Source organism: Oncorhynchus mykiss, chromosome 21 (assembly GCF_057628025.1).
Source record: "Oncorhynchus mykiss isolate SJ-2025 chromosome 21, ASM5762802v1, whole genome shotgun sequence".
In the NCBI taxonomy this organism is placed as follows: domain Eukaryota; kingdom Metazoa; phylum Chordata; class Actinopteri; order Salmoniformes; family Salmonidae; genus Oncorhynchus; species Oncorhynchus mykiss.
The window spans coordinates 48,577,501-48,597,500 of record NC_143042.1 but is presented as its reverse complement, the minus strand read 5'-3'; the positions used below and the strand labels follow the sequence as shown (position 1 = coordinate 48,597,500).

The window sequence follows — 20,000 nt, the reverse complement described above, 5'->3', positions numbered from 1 at the left end:
TTCAGCCGCGGGCCGATTTCTTTCATGAGCGGATGGATGGTCAGGGGGCTGGAACATAATTACAAATACTTTTCTAATTGGCTGCAAGAAGCCCAAACAGATATAATATATGACTAAAACATAAAAATGTCAAACCTTGCTTCCATTTGTATACGATCATAGATACTGTATCTATCTCTCTACTATGCATGGGAATACATTGAAACAAGACTTCCCAAATTAAAATCACTTGGAGGGGATTCGCTGGTGTTTTTACTGTGTTTTATGTCCAACCAGCGACCCGTTGGGGAACTCGGCTCTAGTTCTTTTCTGGGCGAGATGAGTAGAGTGCACTACGTAACTCAACCCAGTTTACCATCACATCATCGCCAGCGTTCAGTACAAAACAGACAAAAGACGTGGCTTGTGTTCTCCACTCCTCTCCACTAATAAACATTGTCAAGCTCTTTTCCCCTCATCTCTCCTTCATGTATCCCTTCATACCCAGTTCATTTTAAATGTGTCAAAGCAACCTGAAAAGAATTCACCACTCGCTCTGTTGCCTGCCGCTGCACTTACGGGATCAGATCTAATCAAATCAAGTGTTGTTGGGGTCTGTTATCCCTGTACGTACCATAAGGCTGTCAAAGAGCACAACTCACTGGGGGATGAGAAGACAAAAGAAACGACCGCCTGCTCTCAGGCATAGGATACATTTTTCAATCAACGTTGATGAAACACACAACTGAAGTACTATTCAAGCCCAAAAATAATACTTTCAATGACTCCTGTCTCCCAAATATACATTCAATGATTCCTGTCTCCCAAATATACATTCAATGACTCCCGTCTCCCAAATAAACATTCAATGACTCCTGTCTCCCAAATAAACATTCAATGACTCCTGTCTCCCAAATATACATTCAATGATTCCTGTCTCCCAAATAAACATTCAATGACTCCTGTCTCCCAAATATACATTCAATGATTCCTGTCTCCCAAATATACATTCAATGATTCCTGTCTCCCAAATAAACATTCAATGACTCCTGTTTCCCAAATATACATTCAATGACTCCTGTCTCCCAAATATACATTCAATGACTCCTGTCTCCCAAATAAACATTCAATGACTCCTGTCTCCCAAATAAACATTCAATGATTCCTGTCTCCCAAATAAACATTCAATGACTCCTGTCTCCCAAATAAACATTCAATGACTCCTGTCTCCCAAATAAACATTCAATGACTCCTGTCTCCCAAATAAACATTCAATGACTCCTGTCTCCCAAATATACATTCAATGATTCCTGTCTCCCAAATAAACATTCAATGACTCCTGTCTCCCAAATATACATTCAATGACTCCTGTCTCCCAAATAAACATTCAATGACTCCTGTCTCCCAAATATACATTCAATGACTCCTGTGTCCCAAATATACATTCAATGATTCCTGTCTCCCAAATAAACATTCAATGACTCCTGTCTCCCAAATATACATTCAATGACTCCTGTCTCCCAAATAAACATTCAATGACTCCTGTCTCCCAAATAAACATTCAATGACTCCTGTCTCCCAAATATACATTCAATGACTCCTGTCTCCCAAATATACATTCAATGACTCCTGTCTCCCAAATATACATTCAATGATTCCCGTCTACCAAAAATGAGACTTTATTGTTTGAAGTTAATAACACACCCTACCCTACACTCTTAGCACCTTTTTCCATCTAGAACTTAAAAGGGTTCTTCGGCTGTCCCCATAGGAGAACCCATTGAAGAACCCTTTTTGGTTCCAGGTGGAACCCTTTTGAGTTCCATGTAGAACCCTTTCAACAGAGGGTTCTACATGGAACTCGCAAGAGTTCTACCTGGAACCAAAAAGGGTTATCCTATAGGCACAGCCAAAGAACCCTTTTGGAACCCTTTTTTCTAAGAGTGTACCCTACCATACCCTACCCGGGACGACAGTGGGTGTGTCCAAAACCATGTCAAAAACATGTCACACTCAAACACGTGTGTTACGGTATGCTTAGTATAATTACTCTGCAAGGGGCATTGACTTATGGAGTGGAGCATATTGGTGGAAATTGCAAAGGCCTCGAACCCCTTGAACTCTTGAGTGTGGGGGAAAGGGGTGGTAAGTACATGAGGGTGCGTAATGGTTGAGGGAAGAAACCAAGTAATATCATGTTTCAGTAGATTAGGTTGCCTGTACTATATAGAAAGGATTGTCTGTAGGAAGTAGCTGCCCACTGCTGGAATGACAAATACTGTAACATAGACTCAAGAACCATACGGGATTTATACACACTACACAAACAATAATAATACAATAATTATAAGAATAACAAGAATATAATAAGCCATTGAGCAGATGCTTTTCTTCAGCTAATTGTTCCATTTCCTGCTGAGAGAAGACCTAAGAACCCTCTCTCTCTCTCTCTCTATTGTATCATGTCTATGGGCTGATTGATTGACGATGATTCTCTGTTGCTTCAAGGTCCTTCACAGGGAGATAATATTTGCCACATGCACCGAATACAACTGGTGTAGCCTTACGAGTCCTTCCCAACGAGAATAAGAATAAAATACAATACACAAGAACGCAGCTAATCTCAGCAAAAAAAAAGAAACGCCCCTTTTTCAGGACCCTGTCTTTCAAAGATAATGCGTAAAAATCCAAATAACTTCACAGATCTTCATTATAAAGGGTTCAAACATGGTTTCCCATGCTGGTTCAATGAACCATAAACAATTAATGAACATGCACCTGTGGAACGGTCGTTAAGACACTAACAGATTACAGACGGTAGGCAATTAAGGTCACAGTTATGAAAACTATGTACACTAAAGAGGCCTTTCTACTGACTCTGAAAAACACCAAAAGAAAGATGCCCAGGGTCCCTGCTCATCTGCGTGAACGTGCCTTAGGCAGGCTGCAAGGAGGCATGAGGACTGCAGATGTGGCCAGGGAAATATATTGCAATGTCCGTACTGTGAGATGCCTAAGACAGCGCTACAGGGAGACAGGATGGACAGATGATCGTCCTAGCAGTGGCAGACAATGTTTAACAACACCTGCACAGGATCGGTACATCTGAACATCACACCTGCGGGACAAGTACAGGATGGCAACAATAACTACCCGAGTTACACCAGGAACGCACAATCCATCAATCAGTGCTCAGACTGTCCGCAATAGGCTGAGAGAGGCTGGACTGAGGGATTGTAAACCTGTTGTAAGGCAGGTCCTCACCAGACATCACCGGCAACAACGTCGCCTATGGGCACAAACCCACCGTCGCTGGACCAGACAGGACTGACAAAAAGTGCTCTTCACTGACGAGTCACGGTTTTGTCTCACTAGAGGTGATGGTCGGATTCACGTTTATCGTAGAAGGAATGAGCGTTACACCGAGGCCTGTACTCTGGAGCGGGATCGATTTGGAGGTGGAGGGTCCGTCATGGTCTGGGGCGATGTGTCACAGCATCATCGGACTGAGCTTGTTGTCATTGCAGGCAATCTCAACGCTGTGCGTTACAGGGAAGACATCCTCCTCCCTCATCTGGTACCCTTCCTGCAGGCTCATCCTGACATGACCCTCCAGCATGACAATGCCACCAGCCATACTGCTCATTCTGTGCATGATTTCCTGCAAGACAGGAATGTCAGTGTTCTGCCATGGCCAGCAAAGAGCCTGGATCTCAATCCCATTGAGCATGTCTGGGACCTGTTGGATCGGAGAGTGAGGGCTAGGGCCATTCCCCCCAGAAATTTCCGGGAATTTGCAGGTACCTTGGTGGAAGAGTGGGGTAACATCTCACAGCCAGAACTGGCAAATCTGGTGCAGTCATTGAGGAGGAGATGCACAGCAGTACTTAATGCAGCTGGTGGCCACACCAGATACTGACTGTTACTTTTGATTTTGACCCCCCCTTTGTTCAGGGACACATTATTCCATTTCTGTTAGTCACATGTCTGTGGAATTTGTTCAGTTCATGTCTCAGTTGTTGAATCTTATGTTCATATTTATTTTTTTTACACATGTTAAGTTTGCTGAAAATAAACACAGTTGACAGTGAGAGGACATTTATTTTTTTGCTGAGGTTTATATACAGGAAGTACCAGTACCAGATCAATGTGGAGCTATATACAGGGAGTACCAGAACCAGATCAATGTGGAGCTATATACAGGGAGCACCAGAACCAAATCAATGTGCAGATGTAAGAGGTATTTGAGGTAGATATGTACATGAAGGCAGGTTGTGTGTGTGTCTATGTATGTGTGTTTGTATGTATGTGTGTTTGTCGGTATGCATGTGTGTGTGTACAGTATGTATGTGTGTGTGTGTGTGTGCATATGTAGTGTATGTGAAAGTGTGTGTGAGTGTCAATGTACTGGCCGAGTGTGTATATGGGGTAAATATATAGTCTGGTGCTTGTGCGTAGGGTCAGTGCAAGATAGAATCAGTGTAGATAGCTGGGGAGCATTCATTTATAATTTAGCAGCAAACTTGGGATGCATAACACAGGACTGACAGGATGAAAAACTTTCGTCCTTCAACCTCCAACTAGTTAAATCCTATACTTGTCCATATCAGGGCCTGTAGTCACAAAGATGATCTAGAATCAGCCCCCCCCCCCCCCCCCATCCATATAATCTGATTCATTATGATCTAAAAGGCAAACTGATCCTAGATCAGCACTGCTACTCCGAGATGATTTGTGAATATGTCTGTTTTGACTAGAGTCCTCTACAACTATTAATACACACACTTGAATAACACACACACACACACACACACACACACACACACACACACACACACACACACACACACACACACACACACACACACACACACACACACACACACACACACACACACACACACACACACACACCTGAGCACCACATCAATAAAGGAATCAGACGGGGTCTGTGCATACAATCCCATGGTTGGAGAGTCCTATTACAATCACGCCTGCATCTGTACACCCAAATGAACCCTTCAGACCGCTGAACGGCACCAGACCACAGGACGCTGCGTGACGTATTAACATTCAATTAGCATGTCATTTAGATGTCCTTTGGGACTAATCTAATTCCCTATTCTGATCTTGCAGTGGAGAATTACAATGGGCACCGCAGCCAGTCCAGACCTCTGGTTAAACCCATTCAGTCTTCCAGACGCCAAGTGACCCTAAATAAAAAATAAATTACATTTTATTTGTCACATGCGCCGAATACAACTACCTTACAGTAAAACGCTTACTTACAAGCCCTAAAATAACAATGCAGTTTTAAGAAAAATACACAAAAAATAGAATTAAAGAGCAGCTATATACAGGGCTATATGCAGGGCTATATACAGGGCTATATACAGGGCTATATGCAGGGCTATATACAGGGCTATATACAGGGCTATATACAGGGCTATATACAGGGCTATATACAGGGCTATATACAGGGCTATATACAGGGCTATATACAGGGCGATATACAGGGCTATATACAGGGCTATTTGCAGGGCTATATACAGGGCTATATACAGGGCTATATACAGGGCTATATACAGGGCTATATACAGGGCTATATACAGGGCTATATACAGGGCTATATACAGGGCAATATACAGGGCTATATACAGGGCTATATACAGAGCTATATACAGGGCTATATACAGGGGGTACCAGTACAGTCATAGACGCTGCTGCTATGAAATATATATGTGCTTTCTGCAAAGTGTCGGCCGCTATGCGCGTGTGACCTTGTCGGCAGGCCCCTGTATTTTACAGAATGTGTGTCTGGGAAGTCTTAAGATTGATCATACAGTACATGTAGGTCCTTGACAGAATAGAATGCCAGCTGGCAGTTATTTGGACGCCTAAAGGAGTGGGGTGGAGAGTATACGGTTGATAATTGGGTCCACGGTCGATCATTTTGATATGAGAAATAGATCTAAATTGCTAGCTAAATTGCTAGCTTGCTAAATTGCTAGCTTCTAATAAGACAATGTAGGCAAGGCAAGCTGGCCAGGGCCTATCTGCTGTTCATTACACAAGTCTACATCTAAATATCCAAGGTTTTCTGTTACTTTCCTCCATTCTCTCCATTCACAGACCCTGAAACAGGACAGGAGAGAACCTGGAGTGTGTCTACAACATGGGGAATTAGGGTTCCTAATTTGTCCTGACCAGGGAAATGCAGATAGCTGGCCCTACCAGCTACCCGTCTACTGTACTATCCCTAGATACAGTATATCCTAACCAACCATATCTACTGTACTATCCCTAGATACAGTATATCCTAAACAACCATATCTACTGTACTATCCCTAGATACAGTATATCCTAAACAACCATATCTACTGTACTATCCCTAGATACAGTATATCCTTAACACCCATATCTACTGTACTATCCCTAGATACAGTATATCCTAAACAACCATATCTACTGTACTATCCCTAGATACAGTATATCCTTAACAACCATATCCCTAGATACATCCTTAACAACCATATCTACTGTACTATCCCTAGATACATCCTTAACAACCATATCTACTGTACTATCCCTAGATACAGTATATCCTCAACAACCATATCTACTGTACTATCCCTAGATACAGTATATCCTTAACAACCATATCTACTGTACTATCCCTAGATACAGTATATCCTAAACAACCATATCTACTGTACTATCCCTAGATACAGTATATCCTAAACAACCCTATCTACTGTACTATCCCTAGATACAGTATATCCTTAACAACCATATCTACTGTACTATCCCTAGATACAGTATATCCTAAACAACCCTATCTACTGTACTATCCCTAGATACATCCTTAACAACCATATCTACTGTACTATCCCTAGATACAGTATATCATAAACAACCATATCTACTGTACTATCCCTAGATACAGCATATCCTAACCAACCATATCTACTGTACTATCCCTAGATACAGCATATCCTAACCAACCATATCTACTGTACTATCCCTAGATACATCCTTAACAACCATATCTACTGTACTATCCCTAGATACAGTATATCCTAAACAACCATATCTACTGTACTATCCCTAGATACAGTATATCCTAAACAACCATATCTACTGTACTATCCCTAGATACAGTATATCCTAACCAACCATATATACTGTACTATCCCTAGATACATCCTTAACAACCATATCTACTGTACTATCCCTAGATACATCCTTAACAACCATATCTACTGTACTATCCCTAGATACAGTATATCCTAAACAACCATATCTACTGTACTATCCCTAGATACAGTATATCCTAAACAACCATATCTACTGTACTATCCCTAGATACAGTATATCCTAAACAACCATATCTACTGTACTATCCCTAGATACAGTATATCCTAAACAACCATATCTACTGTACTATCCCTAGATACAGTATATCCTAAACAACCATATCTACTATACTATCCCTAGATACATCCTTAACAACCATATCTACTGTACTATCCCTAGATACAGTATATCCTAACCAAACATATCTACTGTACTATCCCTAGATACAGTATATCCTTAACACCCATATCTACTGTACTATCCCTAGATACAGTATATCCTAAACAACCATATCTACTGTACTATCCCTAGATACAGTATATCCTTAACAACCATATCTACTGTACTATCCCTAGATACAGTATATCCTAAACAACCATATCTACTGTACTATCCCTAGATACAGTATATCCTTAACAACCATATCTACTGTACTATCCCTAGATACAGTATATCCTAAACAACCATATCTACTGTACTATCCCTAGATACAGTATATCCTTAACAACCATATCTACTGTACTATCCCTAGATACAGTATATCCTAAACAACCATATCTACTGTACTATCCCTAGATACAGTATATCCTAAACAAACATATCTACTGTACTATCCCTAGATACAGTATATCCTAAACAACCATATCTACTGTACTATCCCTAGATACAGTATATCCTAAACAAACATATCTACTGTACTATCCCTAGATACATCCTAAACAACCATATCTACTGTACTATCCCTAGATACATCCTTAACAACCATATCTACTGTACTGTCCCTAGATACATCCTTAACAACCATATCTACTGTACTATCCCTAGATACAGTATATCCTAAACAACCATATCTACTGTACTATCCCTAGATACAGTATATCCTTAACAACCATATCTACTGTACTATCCCTAGATACAGTATATCCTAAACAACCATATCTACTGTACTATCCCTAGATACAGTATATCCTAAACAACCATATCTACTGTACTATCCCTAGATACAGTATATCCTAAACAACCATATCTACTGTACTATCCCTAGATACAGTATATCCTAAACAACCATATCTACTCTACTATCCCTAGATACAGTATATCCTAAACAACCATATCTACTGTACTATCCCTAGATACAGTATATCCTAAACAACCATATCCCTAGATACATCCTTAACAACCATATCTACTGTACTATCCCTAGATACAGTATATCCTTAACAACCATATCTACTGTACTATCCCTAGATACAGTATATCCTAAACAACCATATCCCTAGATACATCCTAAACAACCATATCTACTGTACTATCCCTGGATACAGTATATCCTAAACAACCATATCTACTGTACTATCCCTAGATACAGTATATCCTAAACAACCATATCTACTGTACTATCCCTAGATACAGTATATCCTTAACACCCATATCTACTGTACTATCCCTAGATACAGTATATCCTAAACAACCATATCTACTGTACTATCCCTAGATACAGTATATCCTAAACAACCATATCCCTAGATACATCCTTAACAACCATATCTACTGTACTATCCCTAGATACAGTATATCCTAAACAACCATATCTACTATACTATCCCTAGATACAGTATATCCTAAACAACCATATCTACTGTACTATCCCTAGATACAGTATATCCTTAACAACCATATCTACTGTACTATCCCTAGATACAGTATATCATAAACAACCATATCTACTGTACTATCCCTAGATACAGTATATCCTTAACAACCATATCCCTAGATACATCCTTAACAACCATATCTACTGTACTATCCCTAGATACAGTATATCCTAAACAACCATATCTACTATACTATCCCTAGATACAGTATATCCTAAACAACCATATCTACTGTACTATCCCTAGATACAGTATATCCTTAACAACCATATCTACTGTACTATCCCTAGATACAGTATATCCTAAACAACCATATCTACTATACTATCCCTAGATACAGTATATCCTAAACAACCATATCTACTGTACTATCCCTAGATACAGTATATCCTAAACAACCATATCTACTGTACTATCCCTAGATACAGTATATCCTAAACAAACGTATCTACTGTACTATCCCTAGATACATCCTAAACAACCATATCTACTGTACTATCCCTAGATACAGTATATCCTTAACAACCATATCTACTGTACTATCCCTAGATACAGTATATCCTTAACAACCATATCTACTGTACTATCCCTAGATACAGCATATCCTAACCAACCATATCTACTGTACTATCCCTAGATACAGTATATCCTAACCAACCATATCTACTGTACTATCCCTAGATACATCCTTAACAACCATATCTACTGTACTATCCCTAGATACAGTATATCCTAACCAACCATATCTACTGTACTATCCCTAGATACAATATATCCTAAACAACCATATCTACTATACTATCCCTAGATACATCCTTAACAACCATATCTACTGTACTATCCCTAGATACAGTATATCCTAACCAACCATATCCCTAGGTACATCCTTAACAACCATATCTACTGTACTATCCCTAGATACAGTATATCCTAAACAACCATATTTACTGTACTATCCCTAGATACATCCTAACCAACCATATCTACTGTACTATCCCTAGATACAGTATATCCTTAACAACCATATCTACTGTACTATCCCTGGATACAGTATATCCTAACCAACCATATCCCTAGGTACATCCTTAACAACCATATCTACTGTACTATCCCTAGATACAGTATATCCTAAACAACCATATCTACTGTACTATCCCTAGATACAGTATATCCTAACCAACCATATCTACTGTACTATCCCTAGATACAGTATATCCTAAACAACCATATCTACTGTACTATCCCTAGATACATCCTTAACAACCATATCTACTGTACTATCCCTAGATACATCCTTAACAACCATATCTACTGTACTATCCCTAGATACAGTATATCCTAAACAACCATATCTACTGTACTATCCCTAGATACAGTATATCCTAAACAACCATATCTACTCTACTATCCCTAGATACAGTATATCCTTAACACCCATATCTACTGTACTATCCCTAGATACAGTATATCCTAAACAACCATATCTACTGTACTATCCCTAGATACAGTATATCCTAAACAACCATATCTACTGTACTATCCCTAGATACATCCTAAACAACCATATCTACTGTACTATCCCTAGATACATCCTAAACAACCATATCTACTGTACTGTCCCTAGATACATCCTTAACAACCATATCTACTGTACTATCCCTAGATACATCCTTAACAACCATATCTACTGTACTATCCCTAGATACATCCTTAACAACCATATCTACTGTACTATCCCTAGATACAGTATATCCTCAACAACCATATCTACTGTACTATCCCTAGATACAGTATATCCTAAACAACCATATCTACTGTACTATCCCTAGATACAGTATATCCTAAACAACCATATCTACTGTACTATCCCTAGATACAGTATATCCTTAACACCCATATCTACTGTACTATCCCTAGATACAGTATATCCTTAACACCCATATCTACTGTACTATCCCTAGATACAGTATATCCTAAACAACCATATCCCTAGATACATCCTAAACAACCATATCTACTGTACTATCCCTAGATACAGTATATCATAAACAACCATATCTACTGTACTATCCCTAGATACATCCTTAACAACCATATCTACTGTACTATCCCTAGATACAGTATATCATAAACAACCATATCTACTGTACTATCCCTAGATACAGTATATCCTAAACAACCATATCTACTGTACTATCCCTAGATACAGTATATCCTAACCAACCATATCTACTGTACTATCCCTAGATACAGTATATCCTAAACAACCATATCTACTGTACTATCCCTGGATACAGTATATCCTAAACAACCATATCTACTGTACTATCCCTAGATACAGTATATCCTAAACAACCATATCTACTGTACTATCCCTAGATACAGTATATCCTAAACAACCATATCTACTGTACTATCCCTAGATACAGTATATCCTAAACAACCATATCTACTGTACTATCCCTAGATACAGTATATCCTAACCAACCATATCTACTGTACTATCCCTAGATACATCCTTAACAACCATATCTACTGTACTATCCCTAGATACAGTATATCCTAAACAACCATATCTACTGTACTATCCCTGGATACAGTATATCCTTAACAACCATATCTACTGTACTATCCCTAGATACAGTATATCCTAAACAACCATATCTACTGTACTATCCCTAGATACAGTATATCCTAAACAACCATATCTACTGTACTATCCCTAGATACAGTATATCCTAAACAACCATATCTACTGTACTATCCCTAGATACAGTATATCCTAAACAAACATATCTACTGTACTATCCCTAGATACATCCTTAACAACCATATCTACTGTACTATCCCTAGATACATCCTAAACAACCATATCTACTGTACTATCCCTAGATACAGTATATCCTAAACAACCATATCTACTGTACTATCCCTAGATACAGTATATCCTAAACAACCATATCTACTGTACTATCCCTAGATACAGTATATCCTAAACAACCATATCTACTGTACTATCCCTAGATACATCCTAAACAACCATATCTACTGTACTATCCCTAGATACAGTATATCCTAAACAACCATATCTACTGTACTATCCCTAGATACAGTATATCCTAAACAACCATATCTACTGTACTATCCCTAGATACAGTATATCCTAAACAACCATATCTACTGTACTATCCCTAGATACAGTATATCCTTAACAACCATATCTACTGTACTATCCCTAGATACAGTATATCCTAACCAACCATATCTACTGTACTATCCCTAGATACAGTATATCCTTAACAACCATATCTACTGTACTATCCCTAGATACAGTATATCCTTAACAACCATATCTACTGTACTATCCCTAGATACATCCTTAACAACCATATCTACTGTACTATCCCTAGATACAGTATATCCTTAACAACCATATCTACTCTACTATCCCTAGATACATCCTTAACAACCATATCTACTGTACTATCCCTAGATACAGTATATCCTAAACAACCATATCTACTCTACTATCCCTAGATACAGTATATCCTAAACAACCATATCTACTGTACTATCCCTAGATACAGTATATCCTAAACAAACGTATCTACTGTACTATCCCTAGATACATCCTAAACAACCATATCTACTGTACTATCCCTAGATACAGTATATCCTTAACAACCATATCTACTGTACTATCCCTAGATACATCCTTAACAACCATATCTACTGTACTATCCCTAGATACAGTATATCCTAAACAACCATATCTACTCTACTATCCCTAGATACAGTATATCCTAAACAACCATATCTACTGTACTATCCCTAGATACAGTATATCCTTAACACCCATATCTACTGTACTATCCCTAGATACAGTATATCCTAAACAACCATATCTACTGTACTATCCCTAGATACAGTATATCCTTAACAACCATATCTACTGTACTATCCCTAGATACAGTATATCCTTAACAACCATATCTACTCTACTATCCCTAGATACAGTATATCCTTAACAACCATATCTACTGTACTATCCCTAGATACAGTATATCCTAAACAACCATATCTACTCTACTATCCCTAGATACAGTATATCCTAAACAACCATATCTACTGTACTATCCCTAGATACAGTATATCCTAAACAACCATATCTACTGTACTATCCCTAGATACAGTATATCCTAAACAACCATATCTACTGTACTATCCCTAGATACATCCTAAACAACCATATCTACTGTACTATCCCTAGATACAGTATATCCTAAACAACCATATCTACTGTACTATCCCTAGATACAGTATATCCTAAACAACCATATCTACTGTACTATCCCTAGATACAGTATATCCTAAACAACCATATCTACTGTACTATCCCTAGATACAGTATATCCTTAACAACCATATCTACTGTACTATCCCTAGATACAGTATATCCTAACCAACCATATCTACTGTACTATCCCTAGATACAGTATATCCTTAACAACCATATCTACTGTACTATCCCTAGATACAGTATATCCTTAACAACCATATCTACTGTACTATCCCTAGATACATCCTTAACAACCATATCTACTGTACTATCCCTAGATACAGTATATCCTTAACAACCATATCTACTCTACTATCCCTAGATACATCCTTAACAACCATATCTACTGTACTATCCCTAGATACAGTATATCCTAAACAACCATATCTACTCTACTATCCCTAGATACAGTATATCCTAAACAACCATATCTACTGTACTATCCCTAGATACAGTATATCCTAAACAAACGTATCTACTGTACTATCCCTAGATACATCCTAAACAACCATATCTACTGTACTATCCCTAGATACAGTATATCCTTAACAACCATATCTACTGTACTATCCCTAGATACATCCTTAACAACCATATCTACTGTACTATCCCTAGATACAGTATATCCTAAACAACCATATCTACTCTACTATCCCTAGATACAGTATATCCTAAACAACCATATCTACTGTACTATCCCTAGATACAGTATATCCTTAACACCCATATCTACTGTACTATCCCTAGATACAGTATATCCTAAACAACCATATCTACTGTACTATCCCTAGATACAGTATATCCTTAACAACCATATCTACTGTACTATCCCTAGATACAGTATATCCTTAACAACCATATCTACTCTACTATCCCTAGATACAGTATATCCTTAACAACCATATCTACTGTACTATCCCTAGATACAGTATATCCTAAACAACCATATCTACTCTACTATCCCTAGATACAGTATATCCTAAACAACCATATCTACTGTACTATCCCTAGATACAGTATATCCTAAACAACCATATCTACTCTACTATCCCTAGATACAGTATATCCTTAACAACCATATCTACTGTACTATCCCTAGATACATCCTTAACAACCATATCTACTGTACTATCCCTAGATACATCCTTAACAACCATATCTACTGTACTATCCCTAGATACAGTATATCCTAAACAAACATATCTACTGTACTATCCCTAGATACATCCTAAACAACCATATCTACTGTACTATCCCTAGATACAGTATATCCTAAACAAACATATCTACTGTACTATCCCTAGATACAGTATATCCTAACCAACCATATCTACTGTACTATCCCTAGATACAGTATATCCTAAACAAACGTATCTACTGTACTATCCCTAGATACAGTATATCCTAAACAACCATATCCCTAGCTATGACTACATTCCATTCCAATCTAACTCTGGAACATACACTAGACCCCTAGTGGACCTGCTCCTGGGCTACAGGGTACAGGGGTGGGCGTTGGTGGTATGTGTGTGCGTGGGGTGAGGTCACTATCCCATCCCTGAGTGACGAAAAAAAGCCCTCGAGCTATGAAGGTTCTGGTTCAAGAACGAGAGAACAGAGAGAGGCCAAGAGAAAACACCCCGTTGAGAACATCTAAAACAGCTGCTATTGTCCCGTCCCGTCCCCCCCCCCAAAGGCCCCCAGACTGTCAAATAGACCCCGGCACATGGTTATTAGTGTATATTTACTGTCCAACCCCAACACTTCTATGAAGGAACCTATTTTGATAGGTTAATAATGACACTGATAGCTGATATCGCTAACAGTTGTTTCCCTTTATCTTGCAGTATATACTCTATGCATTTTCCCATCTGTGTGCATGAAGTTCATATGCTTCTTAGCTTGTATCGTGAGATTGGGCGTGTCCACAGTTTTGCTGGCAGTAGTCAATTCTCCCTTGTGTGAAAATGCTTATGTGATGTTATCATTCTCCATGAGTGCAAAAACAGGGCAGGGATAAACATCTGCTCAATGTTCTGCCAGAAAACCATCTCAGTGTATCTTTCATTTTGGACATACTGTGCTTGATTCACTAACTAACTAATTAATCTGCTGTCAGAAATTCAGACATAAGTGGACACTATGGAGGTCAAACATCAACAAAAACACCACCCATAGCATGTTGCTAATTAGCAACACTTGATAGCATTCCAAGCATAATCGTTAATTAGTTTGCGAAAAGCAGCATGATTAAATAGCACAGGGCTATATCTGAGGCTCTGTTTTATGTTAGCGCTGATGCTATCAGACGATCAGAGCCACTGAGGGGGTTACATTAAATGAATACCCTTGTGTAGCATAGCGCTAATTACAACTAGCTAGCGAAACGCTTATGGTTACCCCTTCAGAACTGGCACCGTTAGCTGTCTGGCTAACACCCATACTCGCTCTAATTGGTGATAAGAAGACAGGGAGGTTATACTTGATATGGTTGATTCTCTTCCAGATCATGAGGAAGGTTGGATGTTTTTCTGATACAGCCAACCCTGTCGCTGTCGGCCTAAGACTGGAGCCTGAGGTAGGAAGTTGTTTCTGACTACTGACTGACACAGGGTCAGATATCTTTTTATCCATCTAATGGATTGGAGGTAGGGTCACCTACTGTATTCCTAGATCTGGACTTCAGAGTAACTTTTACCTCAAGCTCTGTAGTCCAGTCAGTCCACATCTGGAAGTGTTTTTGTCAAAATGGGCCCCCATCATCCCTTATGATACATGACAAATTCTGGCAGTATAAATCGGACAACTAGATGGAAATTGAATTTCTGGATTGCATTCCTGCTGTGGAATTCTGGGAAGGGCAACATAAGACTTCCTGTTAAGGGGGGTGGGTGAGGTAGGTTCCGTCCCTGTATACCCTATAGAGACTCTAGGGGGTTGGGTTAGGGTGTGGAAAGACCCCCACCGGTGCCTCTCCCTGTCAGTGTTCAGTCTAAGGGGTATTAATAGCCCCGTGTATAAACGCCTGACATTTTGTTAACTAGCCTCACACTTCCTAATTAACCCACGTCCTCACACTCCTCAGACCTGGGGGAACATGACCTGTGTTTCCTATTGGAAACCACATTGGCAAATACATAAAACAGGTATACTGTACATACTGTATTTCAGGCATAAACCGAAATAAAAAGTAGGGGAGTATTAAAAACTGTATTCAAATCCCAAAGAAAAGTATGTCAAATCTGCTGGTGCAAGTGTCAGAATCGTTAGTGAGTGCATAATCATCACACTTAGCAGAATGCCCCTTGGGACAGACTTAATGGCTCCCTATGAATCACAAAACCACTCAGAAAGGGATAAACACTTCAACATGGAGAGGATCATCTCTTCAGACAGTATCACTCACATCCCACTGGGCAAAAACTGGTTGAATCAACATTATTTCCACGTCATTTCAACCAAAAAAAGTCAATAGGCTGATGTTGAATCAACATGGGAAACTGATTAGAACAACGTCAGGGAATGTAGTATTTTTTCCACATTGAATTCACAATAGTTGACAACTCAACCAAATGTTAACGCAAACGAGATGTTAAACAGCTATATGGTGCCCTGTTCTCTCCTCCCTCGTTCCTACAGAACATGATGAATGCCCTGTTCTCTCCTCCCTCGTTCCTACAGAACAGGATGAATGCCCTGTTCTCTCCTCCCTCGTTCCTACAGAACAGGATGAATGCCCTGTTCTCTCCTCCCTCGTTCCTAGAGGAGAGGATGAATGCCCTGTTCTCTCCTCCCTCGTTCCTAGAGGAGAGGATGAATGCCCTGTTCTCTCCTCCCTCGTTCCTAGAGGAGAGGATGAATGCCCTGTTCTCTCCTCCCTCGTTCCTAGAGGAGAGGATGAATGCCCTGTTCCCTCCTCCCTCGTTCCTAGAGGAGAGGATGAATGCCCTGTTCCCTCCTCCCTCATTCCTAGAGGAGAGTATGAATGCCCTGTTCCCTCCTCCCTCGTTCCTAGAGGAGAGGATGAATGCCCTGTTCTCTCCTCCCTCGTTCCTAGAGGAGAGGATGAATGCCCTGTTCCCTCCTCCCTCGTTCCTAGAGGAGAGGGTGAATGCCCTGTTCTCTCCCCCCTCGTTCCTAGAGGAGAGGATGAATGCCCTGTTCCCTCCTCCCTCGTTCCTAGAGGAGAGGATGAATGCCCGGGCGGTGTCCAGTGGCGTTACACACTGATGTAAGAATAAACGCGATAAAATGCAGGAAGCGCCCGACATTGTCCCGACCCTTGTCGTTTCCTAGCAACACTGCCTGTGTTCATAACAACATTCAAGCCCCTAGTAAAAGACAGCGGCCTTACAGAGTGCAATGGAGGTGACAGATAGAGGAGGATAACAGCAGGAGGGAGGGGATGGGCTGAATATGAGATCACAGCACCCGGCTCTTCAGCCACTCACTCACTCACACACATACACACACTAAAGAGACAAAACAGGAAGCCCAGACCCTGCTGGTCTATGATTGCTTTGACCTGCCCCATCTGCCCTGTTTCCTATGGTAGTGTTCTGGTGAAGGAGATATGGTGTTCTGGTGAAGGAGATATGGTAGAGTGTGTGTGTGTCCATTGCCATAGAGGAAATCCAGTAGCTAGTGGAAATGCTCATAGTAGGGTAGGGTCAAGGTTGAACTTACCTTTGCAGACGAAGCACTTGATGTGGAAGTGTTTGTTCTGCACGCGCAGCACCTCTCCCTTGCAGGCCTTGCCACAGTTCTGACAGGGGACAGAGCTGCTGCCGCCGCTGCCCTGCTTCACCTGCTTCCCCTGCTTCCCCTGCTTCCCCTGCTCCAGAGGGCTGTGGACAGCCTGCTGGTGAAATACTGAAACACACAGAGAGACACAGAGAGGTTAGATGGGTGTGTTCTGTGCATATGCATAGAACACACGCACACACACACATGCATTTGGAGAGTCACGTGTAGAAACACATGCTCAGTCATAAACCAAAAACATTCATGACTCATAAAAAAACAAATGCACATTTGCATACTCATACATATGCACCCGTACACACACACAAACTGATTACAAAAGCATGTTGGAATCTTCAAATAGATCGAAGGCCTGCACATGGTATGCACTGTTCTAAATATGCCCAGTATGTGTAGTGGGAAAGATATGACCAGATGATCAGTACATCAAGTGTCTCACACGGACAGACAGACAGACAGACAGACAGACAGACAGACAGACAGACAGACAGACAGAGAGAGAGACAGAGAGAGAGAGAGAGATAGAGAGAGAGAGAGAGAGAGAGAGAGAGAGAGAGGGAGAGAGAGAGAGAGACAGAGAGAGAGAGAGAGAGGCAGGGAGAGAGAGAGAGAGAGAGGCAGAGAGAGAGAGAGAGAGAGAGAGAGACAGAGACAGAGACAGAGACAGAGACAGAGACAGAGATAGAGAGAGACAGAGAGAGAGAGAGAGAGAGAGAGAGAGAGAGGGAGAGAGAGAGAGACAGAGAGAGAGAGAGAGGGAGAGAGACAGAGAGAGAGAGAGAGAGAGAGAGAGAGAGAGAGAGAGAGAGAGAGAGAGAGAGAGAAAGGAGAGAGAAAAAAGGAAAGGAAAGGAGAGAGAGAGAGAAAAGAACACCCAACCCAAAAAGGCCTGTGGTGTTGATGGTATCCTCAATGAAATGATCAAATATACAGACAACAAATTCCAATTGGCTATACTAAAACTCTTTAACATCATACTTAGCTCTGGCATCTTCCCCAATATTTGGAACCAAGGACTGATCACCCCAATCCACAAAAGTGGAGACAAATTTGACCCCAATAACTACCGTGGAATATGTGTCAACAGTAACCTTGGGAAAATCCTCTGCATTATTATTAACAGCAGACTCATACATTTCCTCAATGAAAACAATGTACTGAGCAAATGTCAAATTGGCTTTTTACCAAATTACCGTACAACAGACCATGTATTCACCCTGCACACCCTAATTGACAACCAAACAAACCAAAACAAAGGCAAAGTCTTCTCAAGCTTTGTTGATTTCAAAAAAGCCTTCGACTCAATCTGGCATGAGGGTCTGCTATACAAACTGATGGAAAGTGGTGTTGGGGGTAAAACATACGACATTATAAAATCCATGTACACAAACAACAAGTGTGCGGTTAAAATTGGCAAAAAACACTCACATTTCTTCCCACAGGGCCGTGGGGTGAGACAGGGATGCAGCTTAAGCCCCACCCTCTTCAACATATATATCAACGAATTGGCGCGGGCACTAGAAAAGTCTGCAGCACCCGGCCTCCCCCTGCTAGAATCCGAAGTCAAATGTCTGCTGTTTGCCGATGATCTGGTGCTTCTGTCACCAACCAAGGAGGGCCTACAGCAGCACCTAGATCTTATGCACAGATTCTGTCAGACCTGGGCCCTGACAGTAAATCTCAGTAAGACCAAAATAATGGTGTTCCAAAAAAGGTCCAGTCACCAGGACCACAAATACAAATTCCATCTAGACACTGTTGCCCTAGAGCACACAAAAAACTATACATACCTTGGCCTAAACATCAGCGCCACAGGTAACTTCCACAAAGCTGTGAACGATCTGAGAGACAAGGCAAGAAGGGCATTCTATGCCATCAAAAGAAACATACATTTCAACATACCAATT

General features: G+C 40.3%; 1 protein-coding gene across 28 annotated transcripts in view; it reads right to left on the bottom strand.

Moving 5' to 3' along the window:
• Positions 1-20,000, bottom strand: part of LOC110500735 (actin-binding LIM protein 2) — a 138,756-nt gene that overhangs the window by 58,511 nt on the left and 60,245 nt on the right. For all 28 annotated transcript variants that reach the window (XM_036958217.2, XM_090214864.1, XM_090214867.1 and 25 more), the window contains exon 2: positions 18,016-18,201. In XM_036958217.2, the coding sequence (XP_036814112.2) occupies positions 18,016-18,201 (186 nt within the window). The remainder of the gene's footprint in view (positions 1-18,015; positions 18,202-20,000) is intronic.